This window comes from Sesamum indicum, linkage group LG4, assembly GCF_000512975.1.
Source record: "Sesamum indicum cultivar Zhongzhi No. 13 linkage group LG4, S_indicum_v1.0, whole genome shotgun sequence".
Classification (NCBI taxonomy): Eukaryota; Viridiplantae; Streptophyta; class Magnoliopsida; order Lamiales; family Pedaliaceae; genus Sesamum; species Sesamum indicum.
Window position 1 is genome coordinate 10,576,201 of NC_026148.1, and position 15,982 is coordinate 10,592,182.

Genomic DNA, 15,982 nt, shown 5'->3' on the forward strand with positions numbered 1-15,982 from the left:
AGGAATTTAATATTGTCGGTTGACTTTACCGGCTGAAAGAAAACGTAAATGACAGGCGGGTTGACAACTATGGGCTTTTGGAGGTTTAACAATTTGGGCTTTCCTTTGGGGCCCAATGATGTTTTCTGCGGGCTACATACAAAAGTAATCAACACTCCCATGTCATTGTAATAAAAAAAAATCAATTTTTCTTTGAGTATAGAATATATTATTATCTCGTCAAAACAATAGCATGTAATATTGGATTCCATTTTGGTTTAAATCCATCGATAAAAGTACAAATAATGAATTATAGGAAAAAAGTATAAAAATAAATCCAAAAAAAGAAAAAAAAACATATGATATAAATCATACAATTAGAAAATTATATTTTGTTTATTTAAAAAAAAAACCGGACTTGATGTCAAAGGCCCGATTTGTAGCTAACACCCGTTGCCGGAATCCATTTATCGCCATTGATGAACGGCCCAATTGTGAACTTCTTAACTTGGGTCGCACTGAGATTGAGCTTTAAGCCCTTCCATTTGACCCGATTCTTGGTCACGGACCCGGGGCCCGAATTTTGAAACTCAGCATAAAAGATCGTATTGGGGGCAGACGTTCCAACCCACGGAAGCCAGCCGTTTGGGTTAATCAAACTACCCATTTGACTATGAAAGAAAACGGTGGTGGAGTAATTCTTCCAAGGCCGGCCCAAGAAAGTCTGGACTCCGGAGAGATTGGCCGCTGGCCCAATGGTGCAATTCTGGATCGAGATCCCTGTGTTTTGGTTTGGGTCGATCTTCCCTTGGGCCGTGATGGTGTTTTGCTGGCCCAACATGGGTTTCTTGGGTAAAATGTTGCAGTTCTGGAAGACGACAGCTGAGTTTCCAAAAATGAAGTCTACTGTCCCGTAAATGTTGCACTCGCGGTAGAACTGACGGTTGGAGTGGGCATAGAGCGTGTCTTGATACGCATCCATGGTGCACCGATAGAAGACTGAATGATCAGCGGTCGACATTAGAGCAACGGCTTGGTGTTTGGCTGGGCCGGCTGTATTGCGGAATCCCATGTCTCGGGCTATGAATCCTTGGCCAGCCACCGCTATTTTCACACAAAAGAGCAAAAAACTATTATAATCAATTGAGATGTGGATGTTTATCAATTTGTGTCCTAAAACGAGGTATTAATGCCTTTTTAATTTGAATTCGAGAAATTCTAATTCAAATCGAATTTATTTGAATTTGAACTAATTATATAATAAATAGATATGTTTTTGACATGATTGTCTATCATTCAATAAGAATACCAAAACATTATATTTTTTTTGTAATTGGTTTAATTGGAACGATCAAATTCAAAGATTTTGAAAAAACTTACCAAATGTAGCAGTCTTAAAGGTGGGAGTTCCATCGACAAAGTTGAGGCTGCCAGAAACAATGGTTGCATCCTTCCCGTCACCAACCATCATCACATTCCATTTCGTCTTCTCAACTCTAACATTCTCAACATAGACACCCTTCTTCACGTATATAACGAATCTCTTCTTGCTTTTCTCAGGGACAGCCTTGAGAGCAGCCTTAATCGTCTTATACTTCCCACTCCCATCTTTCGCCACCACCGCATCCGCCTTTATCCTCGAACTCGGCGTCTGCAGCAGCCTTCTGTCCTTGAACGACACCCACTCCGGCGCATCTCCTCCCCCAAGACTCATCAACCGCCGCCTCCCTACGGCGCCCAGTGCTCCAATAGACTCCTCGAATGAACTCAGAATGGCTAGACTGTTGCTGGTGTACGCAGTCGAGTTCTTGAAATTCTCATTCGCGAAAGTAGTCAATACTCCACTAACACTTTCCAGTTCATCGATGCATGTTTGTTGATATGTTCCCGCGGAACTCAACCAAGTTGTCAGATCATCAAGCGCCTCGAACAAGTTCGTGGTCTTTATGGATAACGAATTGTTGAGGTGGTCCAGTGCGAGAGAGAAGAGTTCTTGGCAGCTGTCTATGGCCGCAAGTGTTTTTTGGTCTGTGATGTTGAGCTTCTTCACCCCGTGTTCGACGAAATTCTTGGAGGCCATTGAGAGTTCGTCAATGGCTACTTGAACTGATAATTTGTACAAGTCTTGAGGCTTAAAGTTTCCAGATTTCGCCAAGGGAGCCAGGCTATTGTAGCATGAATCCGGATACAATGTCACGTTGCAAACAGCTCTGATCGTTGAGGAAGCTGACGACGACGTGGTTTTGTCTCCGGATTTGTTGTCTTTGCTCTCAGAAACGCCGAACACAGTTGCAACTACAATGGCAACAAGAACGACGGACGACAGGCCGATAATTACAATTCTTCTGCGCGTTCTTCTGCGTGCAGCGAGGCGTTGTTGCTCGGCCTCATCAAGCTTGCCGTAGGGATTGAGGGTGGACATTGTTGTTCCACTTCGGCTTCTTGGTTGTGGCTGGAAAATGAGGTGTGGTGGGCTGTTTGAAGATGGTGGAATGGATAAGTATATATGGTTGGTGGTTTTTGTGCACGAGATGCAATTTTGTATTTGCCAAACGCGGACTTACGTGCGAGGCACCATGTTGGGAATTTGGGGCAGACAAAACTCGAAGTGCTGCTCATGTTATATTATGAAGTACAATGATGTTATGTAATAAACGAAAATGGCAAGTCAATGGCTGGTTTGGTTGACTATGTAATGCCAGTTTGGTTTGACATTATTAAAGTTGTGTTTAAGGTATCGTGTGTTCATCTACATGTTTTTCCACTTCGATAAATAAATACCAACCCAACAGTTGTAAATTCCAAATGTAATTGCGAGTGTAATATCGTTTTCTATGAGATTTAACTCCTCAGGTTAGATCGTATCAGACAACAAAATCGATATATTTGTTGTAGGATTAGTTTTGAATAATTAAATTCTTTTTGGATTAAAATCTTTCAGATATAATTGTTTTCTTGGTAAATGACTCATGATGAGGGGAAAATTTCAGCCCAAATGGAATATATCAGGAGTTGATCAATTATATGACAATTTTGAGTAAAAATTTCCCAAATGAGTTGCTGACCTCAGGAGCCTCTCTTCAACTCTCTCTCTCTCTACATCTCGCAGGAATGTCTGAAGAACAAGTCTATTTGACTAATTGGTTTGAGCCCAAGACACCAAGTAGCAGTACTGCTGTGAGGATCAGCTGATCAATGTAGGTAACAGGACCAGGTAGAAAAAGAAAAAGGAAAAAGGAAAGAATGAAAACCCAATAATGCAACTAGAATTCAACAGCTGATGCATTTTTCAGCACAAGCTGCACAACATTATCAAGAACCAAGGTATTAAACTACCAGAGCACAACATCAGGGCACAGCCCTAATACCATTCTTTTGCAATGACAGAGAAATCAGATGATATCATATACAGCCATTACAACCAGATAAATTAAGGTCTGAATACCAAATAAACAGAGAAGATGAAGAAAAATGAATGCCGGTAGCTGTTAGATTTGAGCAAAAGAATACGTTTACAATTAGTGGTACAAGAGCACTCGCTGGGCCTTGTTTTGGCCATAAGTTACAGTATCTTCTCTAAATTCAAAGTATTCGTCAAGGAAAAAGGGATAAATATCTACCCAGAGAACGGAGTTATCTTTAGCTAAAACAATCTTCAGTAACACTCAAGACGTGTTCTGCCTGTCATGGAATTCTCTTCTTATAATTTCAAGTATCAGCTCATTCCATGTATCAACTGGACCTGGCATGCACCAGTGCAAGCAATCCTGTGGTGGGGGCCGACCATCTGGGCCTCTCTTAGTAATCTTATTAGGATCAGGACTTCGATAAGGACCTGGATGCCCGTCGTGGCGATATGAAAAGGCTTCTGTGATATCCATCAATTTCATTTTTGATTTGTTTGTTTTTTTAGTAATTGCACGATGAAATCCCTTCACCTGTTTCTCATGCATTATCTTGGTAAACCTATTTTCAACTAATTCACCTTCCGAGGCAGGCCTTACCTTTCCAGTGCATGATCCTCCAGTGTTCCATGCACCACCCTCATAATGATCTGGTGAAAAGCTGCGAACGATGGTAAGACCAGTGTAATTTGGATGTGTGCCGATGGCAGTAAGAATTGTCTCTACAGAAACTCCAAAAGCCTGAACGCTGTCAATCTTCTTCTTTCTTGAATTGTCTGGCCACCACAATTGTCCTCCTACAATCTCATTGTTCAATATGTATACCGACTGCTTGGCGAACCAGTGGCCAGAAGAGAGGACAATCACGTCAAAACCTGTGATATATTCCATGAAGCCCTCATCAGGGGCATCAAGGTGGAGCTTAGCCACACCAGCAGGAGCAAAGTCAAATGGTTCGGAGATTTGATGAACAAGCCAGGAGGACCATATGCGAACAATCATTGTCGACGTAGATCTGAAATAGTAACGTTGCATTCTTCGATTACCTCTGTTTTTGGGTACCTCAACCTGAGAGTTTGCAAGAATGACAGGTTAATCTTAGTTGATGTCAATAAGGTAGGGATATTAGAATGTCACAAGAAGCCACCGAGCAAGCTACTGATCACCGTTTATGTGAATTGACCACGTCAATATTGATAAGATTTGAGATTAAATATAGATTGAGTTGTTCATATTATCACCAGTAACTCAGAAGCTAACCTATTAGATCCAGAAATGAATGAAAGGAGACCAGGACTAGTGTACTCGAAAGAAGGAAAGAACTATGTTTACTGAATATGGCATCAATTTTGATGTGAAAAAAGGCCTTTCTCCTACCTGCCACAGAATACACAACAATGATTCCATCTGATTTCTTGCAACTGAATCACCAATAAAAGCTAATGTTTTTCCTCGCATTAGCTCCAAGAACTTCTTAGCATCAAATCTAGGGAGGTCACACTGGGATGGTTTCCATCTCCAATTCTCGTAATCCTTGTCTGGTCTTCCATTCGCCTGACAGTTCTGCATCTGAGTGAGCACGGGGCAGGAGTCATGCGGGTACAATGGTCCAGTTGAGTCATAAATCCATTTTCCATGGTAAAGATCACATTCTGGAACATAATAAGGCAACTTACTATGAGCCAAGAATCATTATTTTGAGTATATAAAATTTTGAAAAAATGACAGCAGTCAACCTATCAAACAGTTACCTCTTTACTAATATCCAATGCAGAAAATATATGCACATTACTACACTCGACTGCTATTATGACTGTTGGTATAATCTCAATTCATGCATTGAAAACTTGAGTTCACAAGATTACAAAAGAAAAGCTGACTTCCATTTTGCAAGCCAAAAAGGCACAGATAGTTGCAACAAGTTATTAAGCTGGCCACAGAAGGGAATAATGAATACAACACTATCCAACATGTGAGCAGGAAAATAAGCTTGAAAGTCAATGTGCAGGAAAAGATAAAATACAAATAAGTGAATAAAGCTTCAAATTCTTCCACAACTATTTCACCTCTAATACATGTATTGCATATATTCAATGGATGTATCCAGGAAAAGGATCAACTATCACGATAAAGATGTAAACAAGCAGCCTACAAAACATAAGGGCTTCCAATCCCCCCAAGCAAAACACGTGGGCACCTGGTGAGTAGGAACCAAAAAATGGAAAAATGCATTTGAAGCTTAGAAGTATAATATATTGCAACTATGGAAAAGTGATTATAGATAAGAAAACATCAACACAGGGAAAATTGTTTAAGAGGGGACAGGGTAAAGAAAAAAGTATCAGAAAGATATAGCAGGATACGAAAATTAGAGGCACCCCTAAACATTTCAATAACAACGAGATAGTACCTGAATCAACGACGTTTGCTTGACTCAGGTTGGTGGTAGCAGAGGAAGACTCCAGAGTATTTGTTAATTCTATTGGCACATCATTGGAGGAGACTGATGTATTCCCCTCAAATGCAGTATTATGTGAAGAAATTCTATTGCCGTTCTCTTCTTGTGTTACATTAGAATGTGGAAGATGGTCCTTCAACTTCTCGTATTCTGCTTGTCCTGAATATGATGTTCCACTCTTATCCTGAGGTTCGGCAGACCCGTTCTTTTCAACCACACTTCCCTCGCCATAACCTTTACCAGATTCAGCATATTTAGTACCATCATACTGAGACATAACTTCATTTATATGACCTTCCAAAAACGTTGAATTTGATTTCTCTCTGCCTAGAAATGGATTGGCAATGTCAATGCGACTTGAGTCAGAAACTGAATAACTGATGGAGGATTCTGAATCACCAATGGGTTGTGAGACCAAGAGGGTTGAAGCAAGCAGTAAGAATACGGCAAGCCCCCCAAATAAGGCAACAATATATAAAAGGGTCTTCGGATAGGCAGTTTTAGGCCATTCTTTAGTCGAAACAGGAGTCATGGCTCTCTTATTCAAGTTAAATTCCCTCTATAGCGTCCAACATAGAAATCAGGTTTCAAGACCTACACAAAACTCTGTCTCACAACATTCTGCATACGCGGAGCAGATGTCCTTCGTGTTCCAATAATCGTAAGCATATGCATTCATAGAAGCTAATCCCAAAGACGAACTTACTCCTACCAATTCCATATGCATACAACACCAATCATCACGAACTATGATTCAACACCGTCAACCCCAATCAAGACAAGCACATAAGCTGCACAGAACAAATCTACAGAATAAATCAATGAGCAACGCATAAAAATCGCATCAGACGACAATTGACACCATCAAACACACCGCAAAATACAGCAGCACCAGAAGTCAAGGACTTCATACTAGTGCTCGGTTGAAAAAAACATATTTGAAACCGACATTTTTAAAACCCACATCCACATTCATATCAACTTCTCAAAATCACCCCCGAATTCCACAATAAGACAAGTAAATCCACAGATACAATCTCCAAAACTCTTACCTAAAAGCGGAAAAAAAAAACCCAACGTCGCGCAAACTGAAATGCAGCCTTAAAAGTCTTGCAACTCCCTCTCAATTAGCAAAATTGATGATTGAACACAATAAACTGATGCGATATTCCAGTGGGTGAGGAAGCTCGACGCGGTGGGGAGTAGAGGAATCATCATGGGGATAAACTAATGATTAAAGAGTGTTTTGGATCTGGAGAGAAAATGATCTGTCGACAAAAATAATCAACGCTATATTACTAAAACTGACAGACTTTTGGTCACTTCTTCCAAATGACTGCACAGATTTTTGGGTCCGCTATATAATGCTCAGGGTGAACGCATATACTGATTAAGAGTTTTTCTTGATTCCATCAGCGTTTTTCTTGATTAAGAGTGCTCATAATTCAGTAAAACGATTGAATCAAACTGAAAATTTTTGCTTTAGTATTTTGTTCGACTTTGATTTTAAGTGTCATTTACCAAATTGTATCGTTTTTTTATATTATTTTATTTTTTATACTATTTGTCGATTTATAATATTTGTACCGAACAATATCGAAAAATTATTTGTCGGTTTACATATATATTTTTTGGGTGAATAGCAATTTATCCCCCTGTGATATTAGAGTTGAGCACATTACCCCTTATGAAAAAAAATATAGCAATTTACCTCTCTATACTTTTTAAAATGAAGCAATTTACCTCCTTATATAGGGAGGTAGATTGCTTTATTTTAAAAATCATAGGGGGGTAAATTGTTGTATTTTAAAAAATATAGGGAGGTAAATCGGTATTTATTTTTTCACAAGGGGGTAATTTGCTCATTTGCGATATCACAAGGGGGTTGCTTGCATTTTTCCCTATATTTTTTACATATGAATTTATATGAGACTATTTTTATTAGTTTACTTAATGAAAATAAAATATAAATAATGAAAGTGTAACTATTATTTTTAATATTTAATTTTAAACTATTTGTTATATTTATAATGAAAATTTTTATTTATCAAATACCAAATGAAAGTAATAATCGGTAATTATTGAAATTGAACGACTAATGTGATTTGGTAATTGGTATGACTTTTTGGCGTACTAAATTTCCAGTATAATTATTTTTTATTAATGTTGATGTCGAGAATCATGCTTCATGATTATTACATATGATGTGATTCTCGCTCTCCAATTAATATTAATGATATAATTTATGCCAAACCAACTCTTACCATATCATTACTTTTTGAAATATTTTTCATCACCATTTTTTTTTTAAAAAAAAGAAAATTCTCACAATCTTTATGGGACTTTGATTTCCTTTCATAATAGTCAAGTTCTTGTTGGAACTTTTATTTTTTGCCAGTGCTGATATAAATTAACTAAATAAAATTTAGTTTATTAATATTATATTCGGATCACAAATACAAATACCTTATAAATACAAAAATATGCGCTTCAAAATTTCTAGCCCATCGACACGATGGCTAAATAGGTTAAACTCTACTACTCCGAATAGCTTAGTTTGATAGGGATGTTTGTAAATGCTTATTCTAAACGCTTATGAATTTAATGATGAAAACAAGTTGAAACGAGTATTTTTATTTTATAACTTTTACTGAAAATAGAATTTTTTCAACTTTTGTTTTCGAACACTTACAACTTTTACTACTTCTTTGACCTGTCACGAAGACAGCCGGTTGGGAGAACCTCGTATTCGAGTGCTTTCTTATTCTTATAGGATGATTCTTGTAAATGGGAAAGGAAAGCACCATTGACTTTTGTCACCCGAGAAGTTCTTGGGGCATGTCATCAAGGCGAGGAAGGTAGGGCATTTGTGGATTTAGAGTACGAGACGCCCTAAAAAGTTAGCATCTCTTATAATTTTTGTCATAAAAATAGAAGTTATTGCAAACACCTCTTATATAACTTGGGTCGAGCGCAATGCAAAATTTTATTTTGAATTATTCATACTTTATTATTGTTGGAAAAGGAGCTTTTGATACTCTCATTCTTCTCAACTTCACATATTTTTATCTTCTTATAACTTCCTTCTCTTGTTTCTTTTTTATATTTTTAAAAAATAAAAATTTAATCTTTAAGAGATTTATAATTATGAGTGTGCTACACATACTAATAATGGTTAAAGCACAAATACAAGTAAAGTTATTTTATTAATTTATAAAACTAATATATTTTTTGGTTGATTATGATAAAAGTTGCTGCTAAAAAACAATATATTTATCCAAAAACGTGTTTTCTGCAACACGGTTTAGTGTAAACTCGGGCGGATAGAGGATTGGTTTGGTCTCCGCCTCGGCCTCGGCCTCGGCCTCTCACCACCAAACTCAGCTCTGCCTTTCTCACAAGAGACTTCAGCATAATCAGTACTTCGCGCAAGACCATGCGAAGAACCCCGAAATCCCTCTCGCACTTCCATTTGTAGTAATACGAGGAAAATCCTACAAGCCCAAAAGAAAAATTTGAGTTTTGGTTTTTGAAGAGAAGTATCGGCTTTAATGGCGGCTCAAGGGTTGTCTGTGTTCCCAATTACACCATCTTCTTCAGCCACGAGTCAATCTTGCAGAAGACCATTTGAGCAGTGTTTGAGTTTCAATCTATCCAAGTCTTTTGTGGGCACGAAGCTATTGATTCAGCCGTCTGGTTTCAGTCTGATTGCTTCGAGACGACGTAGTTCCACTGTAGCCACCGTCTCCTTCAGTCTCCCCACCACGTAATTTGCTGTTTGTTTACCTAGAAATGTATTTTTTGTCCCGTGTAGCTGATTTGTTGATATACTGTTCACGGTTTTGCAGGACGACTGAGGGGGTTGCTTCCGACAAGAAGCCCAAGTGAGTTTTGGATGTTTTTCTTGCCCTTCGTTTTTTTATTCTTTTTTCTGTAATAATGTTATGAAGGGGAATATGTGGGATTTGTTAATTTTGTTCATTCTTACAAGTTTAGTGAATTGTCTTTGAGAGTTATTGATTAACGGTGTTTGTAGATGGTCGGCGAGGTCGATAAAGTCGTTTGTTATGGCTGAGTTGGAGGCTCGGAAGCTCAAGTATCCCAATACCGGAACTGAGGCTCTCCTTATGGGCATTTTGGTTGAAGGTATGCATTTGCATAGGATGAAATAAACCTACTGCTGCTGGTCATGTTCAGTTCTTTATATTTGTGTTATGAAAGTTTCAATCCCTTTTAGAACATAGTGTGTTACTAGCTTATTTGATTTTCAAATAGAATTCGGGCAACAATTTAAGATAATCTTCTTAATTGTGTGGATAAGAGAATAGTGTTTCAGTTCGTATAAGCTTGGAATTAATCTTGAGCCCATTTTAAAGAAGTAATAATTGTTGATGCTCTTTTAATGAGGGCTTATTTTCAGTGTGAGGTACACGATATGAGGCTCGATTGTTAACCTTGCAGGGACCAGTTTGGCAGCAAAGTTTTTGAGGGAAAATGGTGTTACACTTTTTAAGGTCCGAGAAGAAACTGTGAAGTTGCTAGGAAAATCTGACTTGTACTTTTTCAGTCCTGAGCATCCTCCCTTGACCAAACCAGCTCAGAGGGCTCTCAACTGGGCAGTCGAGGAGAAGCTGAAGTCAGGTACTATCAGTACTTTCATGTGGACATCTGGTTCGTTTACTGTGTATTGTTTTTAATTTATAGGTTCTAAGATTTTTGAACTTCCACTGTTTAAAATGTGTCTCCTATTAATCTCCTCAATGGAGGCTTTTCATCTGCGGCTCAAAGCATTATGTCCTTATAATTGAGTGTTCCCATGGATCTATAACTTAGCTCGAGCAAAGTCAAACTGCTATTAAGCCAAGGTAATCAACAACCACTAGTTCATCAATGATGTTCAGTTCTCATTTCTCTTCACTATTTTGTTTCAAGTGAACAATAACTCTGTACAGTTGTACTAAATAGTATATACATTGTTCTTAGTCTTCTGACTGATGTAGATAATAAATCTACTTCTCTTCCCTAAGATTTCTCTTTCCTGTGCTTTGGACTGCATTTTCTGGAAAAAAAATTTCAGACCTTGAAAGCAGACAATGAGAAGACTTTTAAGTGAATTAAATGTTTCACACTTTTTGCTGATCTATTTTCTCTTCATTTTTTTAATCATTTGGTAATTGTTTGATTTTTTTATTTTTGCTAGTACGATTATCTTCATTTAAAATACATCATCAAAGTGATCGGCAGAATGAACTATATGTCCTTATTCTACCTTGTTCATGAAATAATGCAGTTTCAGTCCTGTCAAAATAATTTCATGCAGGTTCACAATTGAATCATCGTACTAGATTTTGCAGCCTAACTATAGGGTTTCCCTGTCTTGTTCTGTTATGTTTTTAGCGTTGAGAGGTTTGTGTCTTTTGTCAACTACCATAATTAAATGATGTTTTCTTAACTGAGGATTAATTATGGCTCCTAAATGTGTTCGGCTGTGAAAAGGTGCTGCGCGCAATTCATGTCTATATGGAGTATTATAAATTTTAGGAGCCATTTGGATTATTGGATGCCTATTTCTTGTCTTTCTGAAAAACAACCACATCAATAAGAAAAGGGAAAAAGAAAGAAAGAAAGTAGGAATAAGAAAAAAAGTAAAGAAAATGGAAGAAGTAAGCTTATTATTTGCTCTTAGCCCATGGATAACCTAAAACCTAACTAATACTAAAATAAAGCCTGAAGCAATACACTGAGGCAGAAGTCATCAACAGTTAGAAATTAGTGTATTCTCTAGTTGAATTGCATTAGTTTTGCTTCTTTGATTAGAAGTTAAGATATGATAATTTCGAAGGTAACATTTTTCTGGTTTGTGTTATGTTCACCGGTTGCGACCCCTTTAGGCTATATTGTATACTATTATTGAGGTGCTGCTGCAAACCTGTAGTCCTTTCTTTTCGCTTTTCTTTTGCTGGGTCTTTTCATTGGCTTGGGTATTGAGGAACGCATTTTTGTTAATTGCTCTATATTCTTTGTGCTAGTATTATATATGTTATTGATTCTACAGCTTATGCCGTGTTTGGATATTGTTTTGCCTCTGATCAAAACTCAAATCATCATCAAACCCCAGAATCTTCTCTTCTTCTTGGATAATAAGTTTCTGATTATGGACTGAAGGACACTTGTTATTGCAAAAATACTTCAACCAAAGAGGCTTCTGCTAGTATGGAATTTGGAAACATAATTCATGCACCCTGAGACATGTTTCTGCTACAACTTTGCTCTGTGATAAGTAGCATACTTAATTAATTAGTTACAAAAGCAGGTGAAAGCGGCGAAATCACAACCACACATTTGCTTCTTGGAATTTGGTCGGAAAAGGAGTCTGCCGGGCATAAGATATTGTCTACACTTGGCTTTGACAACGACAAGGCCAAAGAATTGTCCAAAACCGTAAGGCTTTCTGACATCTATCAATGTAACCCAACCACTTCATTTCTTTGACTTAACTTAGCCTTGGCACGTTTACTATGGTGCAGATGGACAAAGATATAATTTTGAGCTTCAAATAATCGACTTCAACAGGTCTGAGCATCTTGAAATCTCATTCAGTTACGTCTTCAAGAGAAAGGATTCCTACCCGAATGACATCACTTTGAGGCTAATTTCTGCTCAAACTCATACTCTAGGTTCCTTTCAGTTGTTTCCATATACACTTTGGAAGTTTGATATTCTTTAAAGATGACTAGATTGTACTCGTTTAAATGCTAAAAGTCTCTGTTACTCTCAGCATTGTTGTTGCGCTGTTACTAAATTCGCCTTTGGTTCTGAACTTTTATCAGATCGTGGATGGTACGTTGAGCCCATTCCTCTTAAGTATAATCACACCGATACACTCATTTTGCACGTCGCACGTTCTTCCCTCAGAAGATCGAGAAAAACTAAAATATTACTAGAGATGTTTGAAATTTGAAGGGGTGTCGATTTAGCGTGGGATGCATGCACGTGCGGGGTGATGAAATAATTAGAGCGATGTGCGTTAGACTGGGAGGAAGACGCACGTGCACAGAGTTATTTGGGTGGGGGGGTTGAATGCATCATCATGTTTACTTACACCCATAGACGTGTTCCAAACTCTGTCTAAAACTGGGACCGTTGCCTTAAACGCTTGTCTTGCAAAAGCAGAGCACAAACTGTACGTTGTCACGCCCCCACCCCATTATTTAATTTCATAATGATGTAAAAATAATATAGATTTACCACAATTATTGAATTAGAATATACAATAGTCAAATGTGGATTAAGTGCTGATATTTTCATGAATTGTTGAAATTCACATGTTTAACATAGATAATCTAGACTATCAAGTAATTTTGTGTTAAAATGTGTACTCTTTTAATGTGGGGTTATCTGACTTGAGTATTGAAAAACTATCATTGAAAACTTTTCGATATGGTTTTATGTTTTTCTACCTTGTAGGTCTTTATTCAGAACTCTAGGTGTATTCAGTCCATTTCGGGAGCACATCCCACACCCTGACGTAAAAACAATTCAAACCAAAAATACATACACCACGTATAAAATTGGTAGCTTTTGCCGAACCTTTGGGAGCATGTCCGGTTAAATTCATTTTAAAGATCTTATGATTGGAGGATTTTTAGACCAACAGATTAATAACTTCTGATAATTTCCAAAGTAAAAAGGTATAAATAGTTGGCAAATATTTCAATAAATAAAAAAAAATATAATAATAAAAGCCCTTCTCTGAAAATCAGTGGGATCCCAATTCCCAGCAAATGCACACTTTTTATAGGTTGGCATGGAGACAAGAAGAAGGAAGCAAAATGAGTGTAGTGTAGGATAAGAAGCCCAACGACAAATTGAGTGTTGATTTTGACATGAAAACACATATCTTGCAATTACATGTCCAAACTATCATCATTTCACCTTTATTTTATGTTCGTTACGCGTTTAGTGTCTTTTCTTTTTTGTTCAATTAATGTACTCGTTCGTGGCCAAAACTATTCTTTAATAGAAAATTCTTGTTGGAAAAAAATATTAATTTGTTTGATTTTGGTAAGTATGCGGTCAAATCACACCAAACTATGCTCAAATCGATCCGATTTTATTTCATTTAGTTTATTTATGCCTTTTTTGTTTAGTTCTTAAATAACCAGTGAAGTCTAATTTAATTGGCGAAATTGAGACTCCGTAACTAAGAGGTCATGATGAGTTCAAATCCCATCAATGTATGAATATTGATATATTTTAATAGTAATTTAAAATTTATAATGTAACTATAATTAATTTATTAAAAAAATAATTAATGGTCAAAGATGTATCTAAGTGCAAATCACAAGTAGATATGAATATTTTGGACCTTTAATTTTTAAAAAGTAGGGTTGAATGGCTTGGGAAAGATTTTGTCTTTTGGCTATTTGTTCTCTTACGTAAATTTGTCAACACTTCCTACGGCTTTCATGAGGAAAATTGATCTTGAGGGCCTATGATGATTTTGATGTTCATACATTAAAATCTTGCATTTAGTGATCTTTTGGTTGATTAGACATCAATATCTCCACCAGTAATTTTTTTAGTTTTCAAATTAAATAAAAAAAATCATAAAATAAAAATATTGAAACCAATTTATAAATTATTAAAACTTTTATGACCATATTTTCAAGTAATTATTACATCCCATGATGAATTTCATGTCAATGGTGTTGCATAGAATTGATGTTCTTGTTTGACTAAGGAAGTAGGAATGTTGATGATTTATCTATACAGAGCACATGTGCCCATTATGTTGCTAACACTTGAAGCCATTTACATCATCATTCCTATTTCCTCATCAATTACTTGTGTAGTCAAAACATTGAGCATCATAAATTATACTTCACTTTTGTTATAAAACTATTAATTATTAAATACATAAAATTCTTCAAATTAATATAAATAATAAAAAAATATCGACTCAATAAAGAATCAATGTTTAATGACCATCTAATTAATTGGTGTGTTTTGGTATACATAAATGGTAAGAAAAAAAAATTATTTTTATTGAATTTGAAATATGAATCAAACTGATGATATATTGATATTGATTTAATCATATAATTATTGTTTCTATCTTAAGAAATAAAAGATTAACAGTTCAACAGTATATAATAATTTACATATTGAAATTCAAGACCTCAAAACTATTGAAATTAACGTTGTAATTATGCATTGTGAATTCAAGCACGAAACATTCTAAATATAGAAAAAGTAGATGAAATTGTAATAATTCGGAGTTCATTAACATGAATATGTGTGTAAGACGTGCATGCGGAGAAGTTGTACAAAATCGAAGCAACAGCAGCAGCTTCAAGTTGATCAAATTAACGTACGTACGTTATGGGTTGGAACAGCTTGGAGTTGTTGACCATGCATATATCCACGACCGAAACGACAAATGTCTCGTTACAACACAATATATGAACCCTAAAAGGCAGGCTTCTTTTTCCCAAAAATTGTTCCATTTTCTGATACAAATCCCGCTGCCTCCGCCCCTTTTACCATTACATTAATGTTTTCATCAAATCTTCTACCTCACTTTCCTCTTACCTTCCTTCCCGCCCTATTCTTATATTTTCTCTCTAACAAGTTTTACCTATGTTGTTTGTAATAATTAATTATCGTAATTGTGCAACAACTATCGATTGTTGTTGTTTATGCGCCATATAGCCAAACATCGGCTATTGTTACATTCGTTTTGTTTGACTGTACCGGAGAATACTGATTTCCTATAGTTCGTAAGTCGTAGTCATTTATAATGTAGGAAAAGATCAATTTCTTTATAGTGAGAGAGGACGAACTAATCCCACTTTTTTAGCGGCCAATGGAAAGCCACGACATGAATACCAGGGGAAATGGCTTTCATTGGTATTATATAAACTGTGAAAATAAAAAATTGGAAGCTCGATTAATATTTTTTTATATATAGTAATTATATATACTGAATTTTTTTATTGAGTTTTCGTACTCACAAATATATATATATATATATATATAAATATATTATTTAATGCTTATCCTTATAGTTCTTGGATCCAATGTTATTCCGTTGTTGGTCAGAGACCTTACTGGGATTTGAAGCTGCATTTATACTCCA

At 36.4% G+C, this 15,982-nt stretch overlaps 3 protein-coding genes across 4 annotated transcripts; 1 reads left to right on the forward strand and 2 right to left on the reverse strand.

Moving 5' to 3' along the window:
- On the reverse strand, positions 241 to 2,448 carry LOC105160553 (probable pectinesterase/pectinesterase inhibitor 46). The gene is made up of 2 exons (XM_011077982.2): positions 1,360 to 2,448; positions 241 to 1,083 (listed from the first exon to the last, which is right to left on the reverse strand). Exons 1-2 carry the CDS (start codon positions 2,399 to 2,401, stop codon positions 404 to 406), a joined length of 1,722 nt encoding a protein of 573 aa, XP_011076284.1. The 5' UTR covers positions 2,402 to 2,448; the 3' UTR covers positions 241 to 403.
- LOC105160554 (protein YLS7-like) lies at positions 3,442 to 7,280 on the reverse strand. 2 transcript variants are annotated; one of them, XM_011077983.2, is made up of 4 exons: positions 6,894 to 7,280; positions 5,794 to 6,632; positions 4,761 to 5,035; positions 3,442 to 4,451 (listed from the first exon to the last, which is right to left on the reverse strand). In XM_011077983.2, the coding sequence occupies exons 2-4, from the start codon at positions 6,371 to 6,373 to the stop codon at positions 3,645 to 3,647; spliced, it is 1,662 nt and encodes a 553-aa protein (XP_011076285.1). In that variant the 5' UTR covers positions 6,374 to 6,632; positions 6,894 to 7,280; the 3' UTR covers positions 3,442 to 3,644. The 2 variants fall into 2 exon arrangements, with proteins under 2 accessions (XP_011076285.1, XP_011076287.1); XM_011077985.2 differs by having other exon boundaries at positions 5,794 to 6,647.
- Positions 9,130 to 12,663, forward strand: LOC105160555 (ATP-dependent Clp protease ATP-binding subunit CLPT1, chloroplastic). Its single transcript, XM_011077987.2, has 6 exons — positions 9,130 to 9,607; positions 9,690 to 9,725; positions 9,878 to 9,987; positions 10,303 to 10,482; positions 12,155 to 12,282; positions 12,369 to 12,663. The coding sequence occupies exons 1-6, from the start codon at positions 9,393 to 9,395 to the stop codon at positions 12,399 to 12,401; spliced, it is 702 nt and encodes a 233-aa protein (XP_011076289.1). The 5' UTR covers positions 9,130 to 9,392; the 3' UTR covers positions 12,402 to 12,663.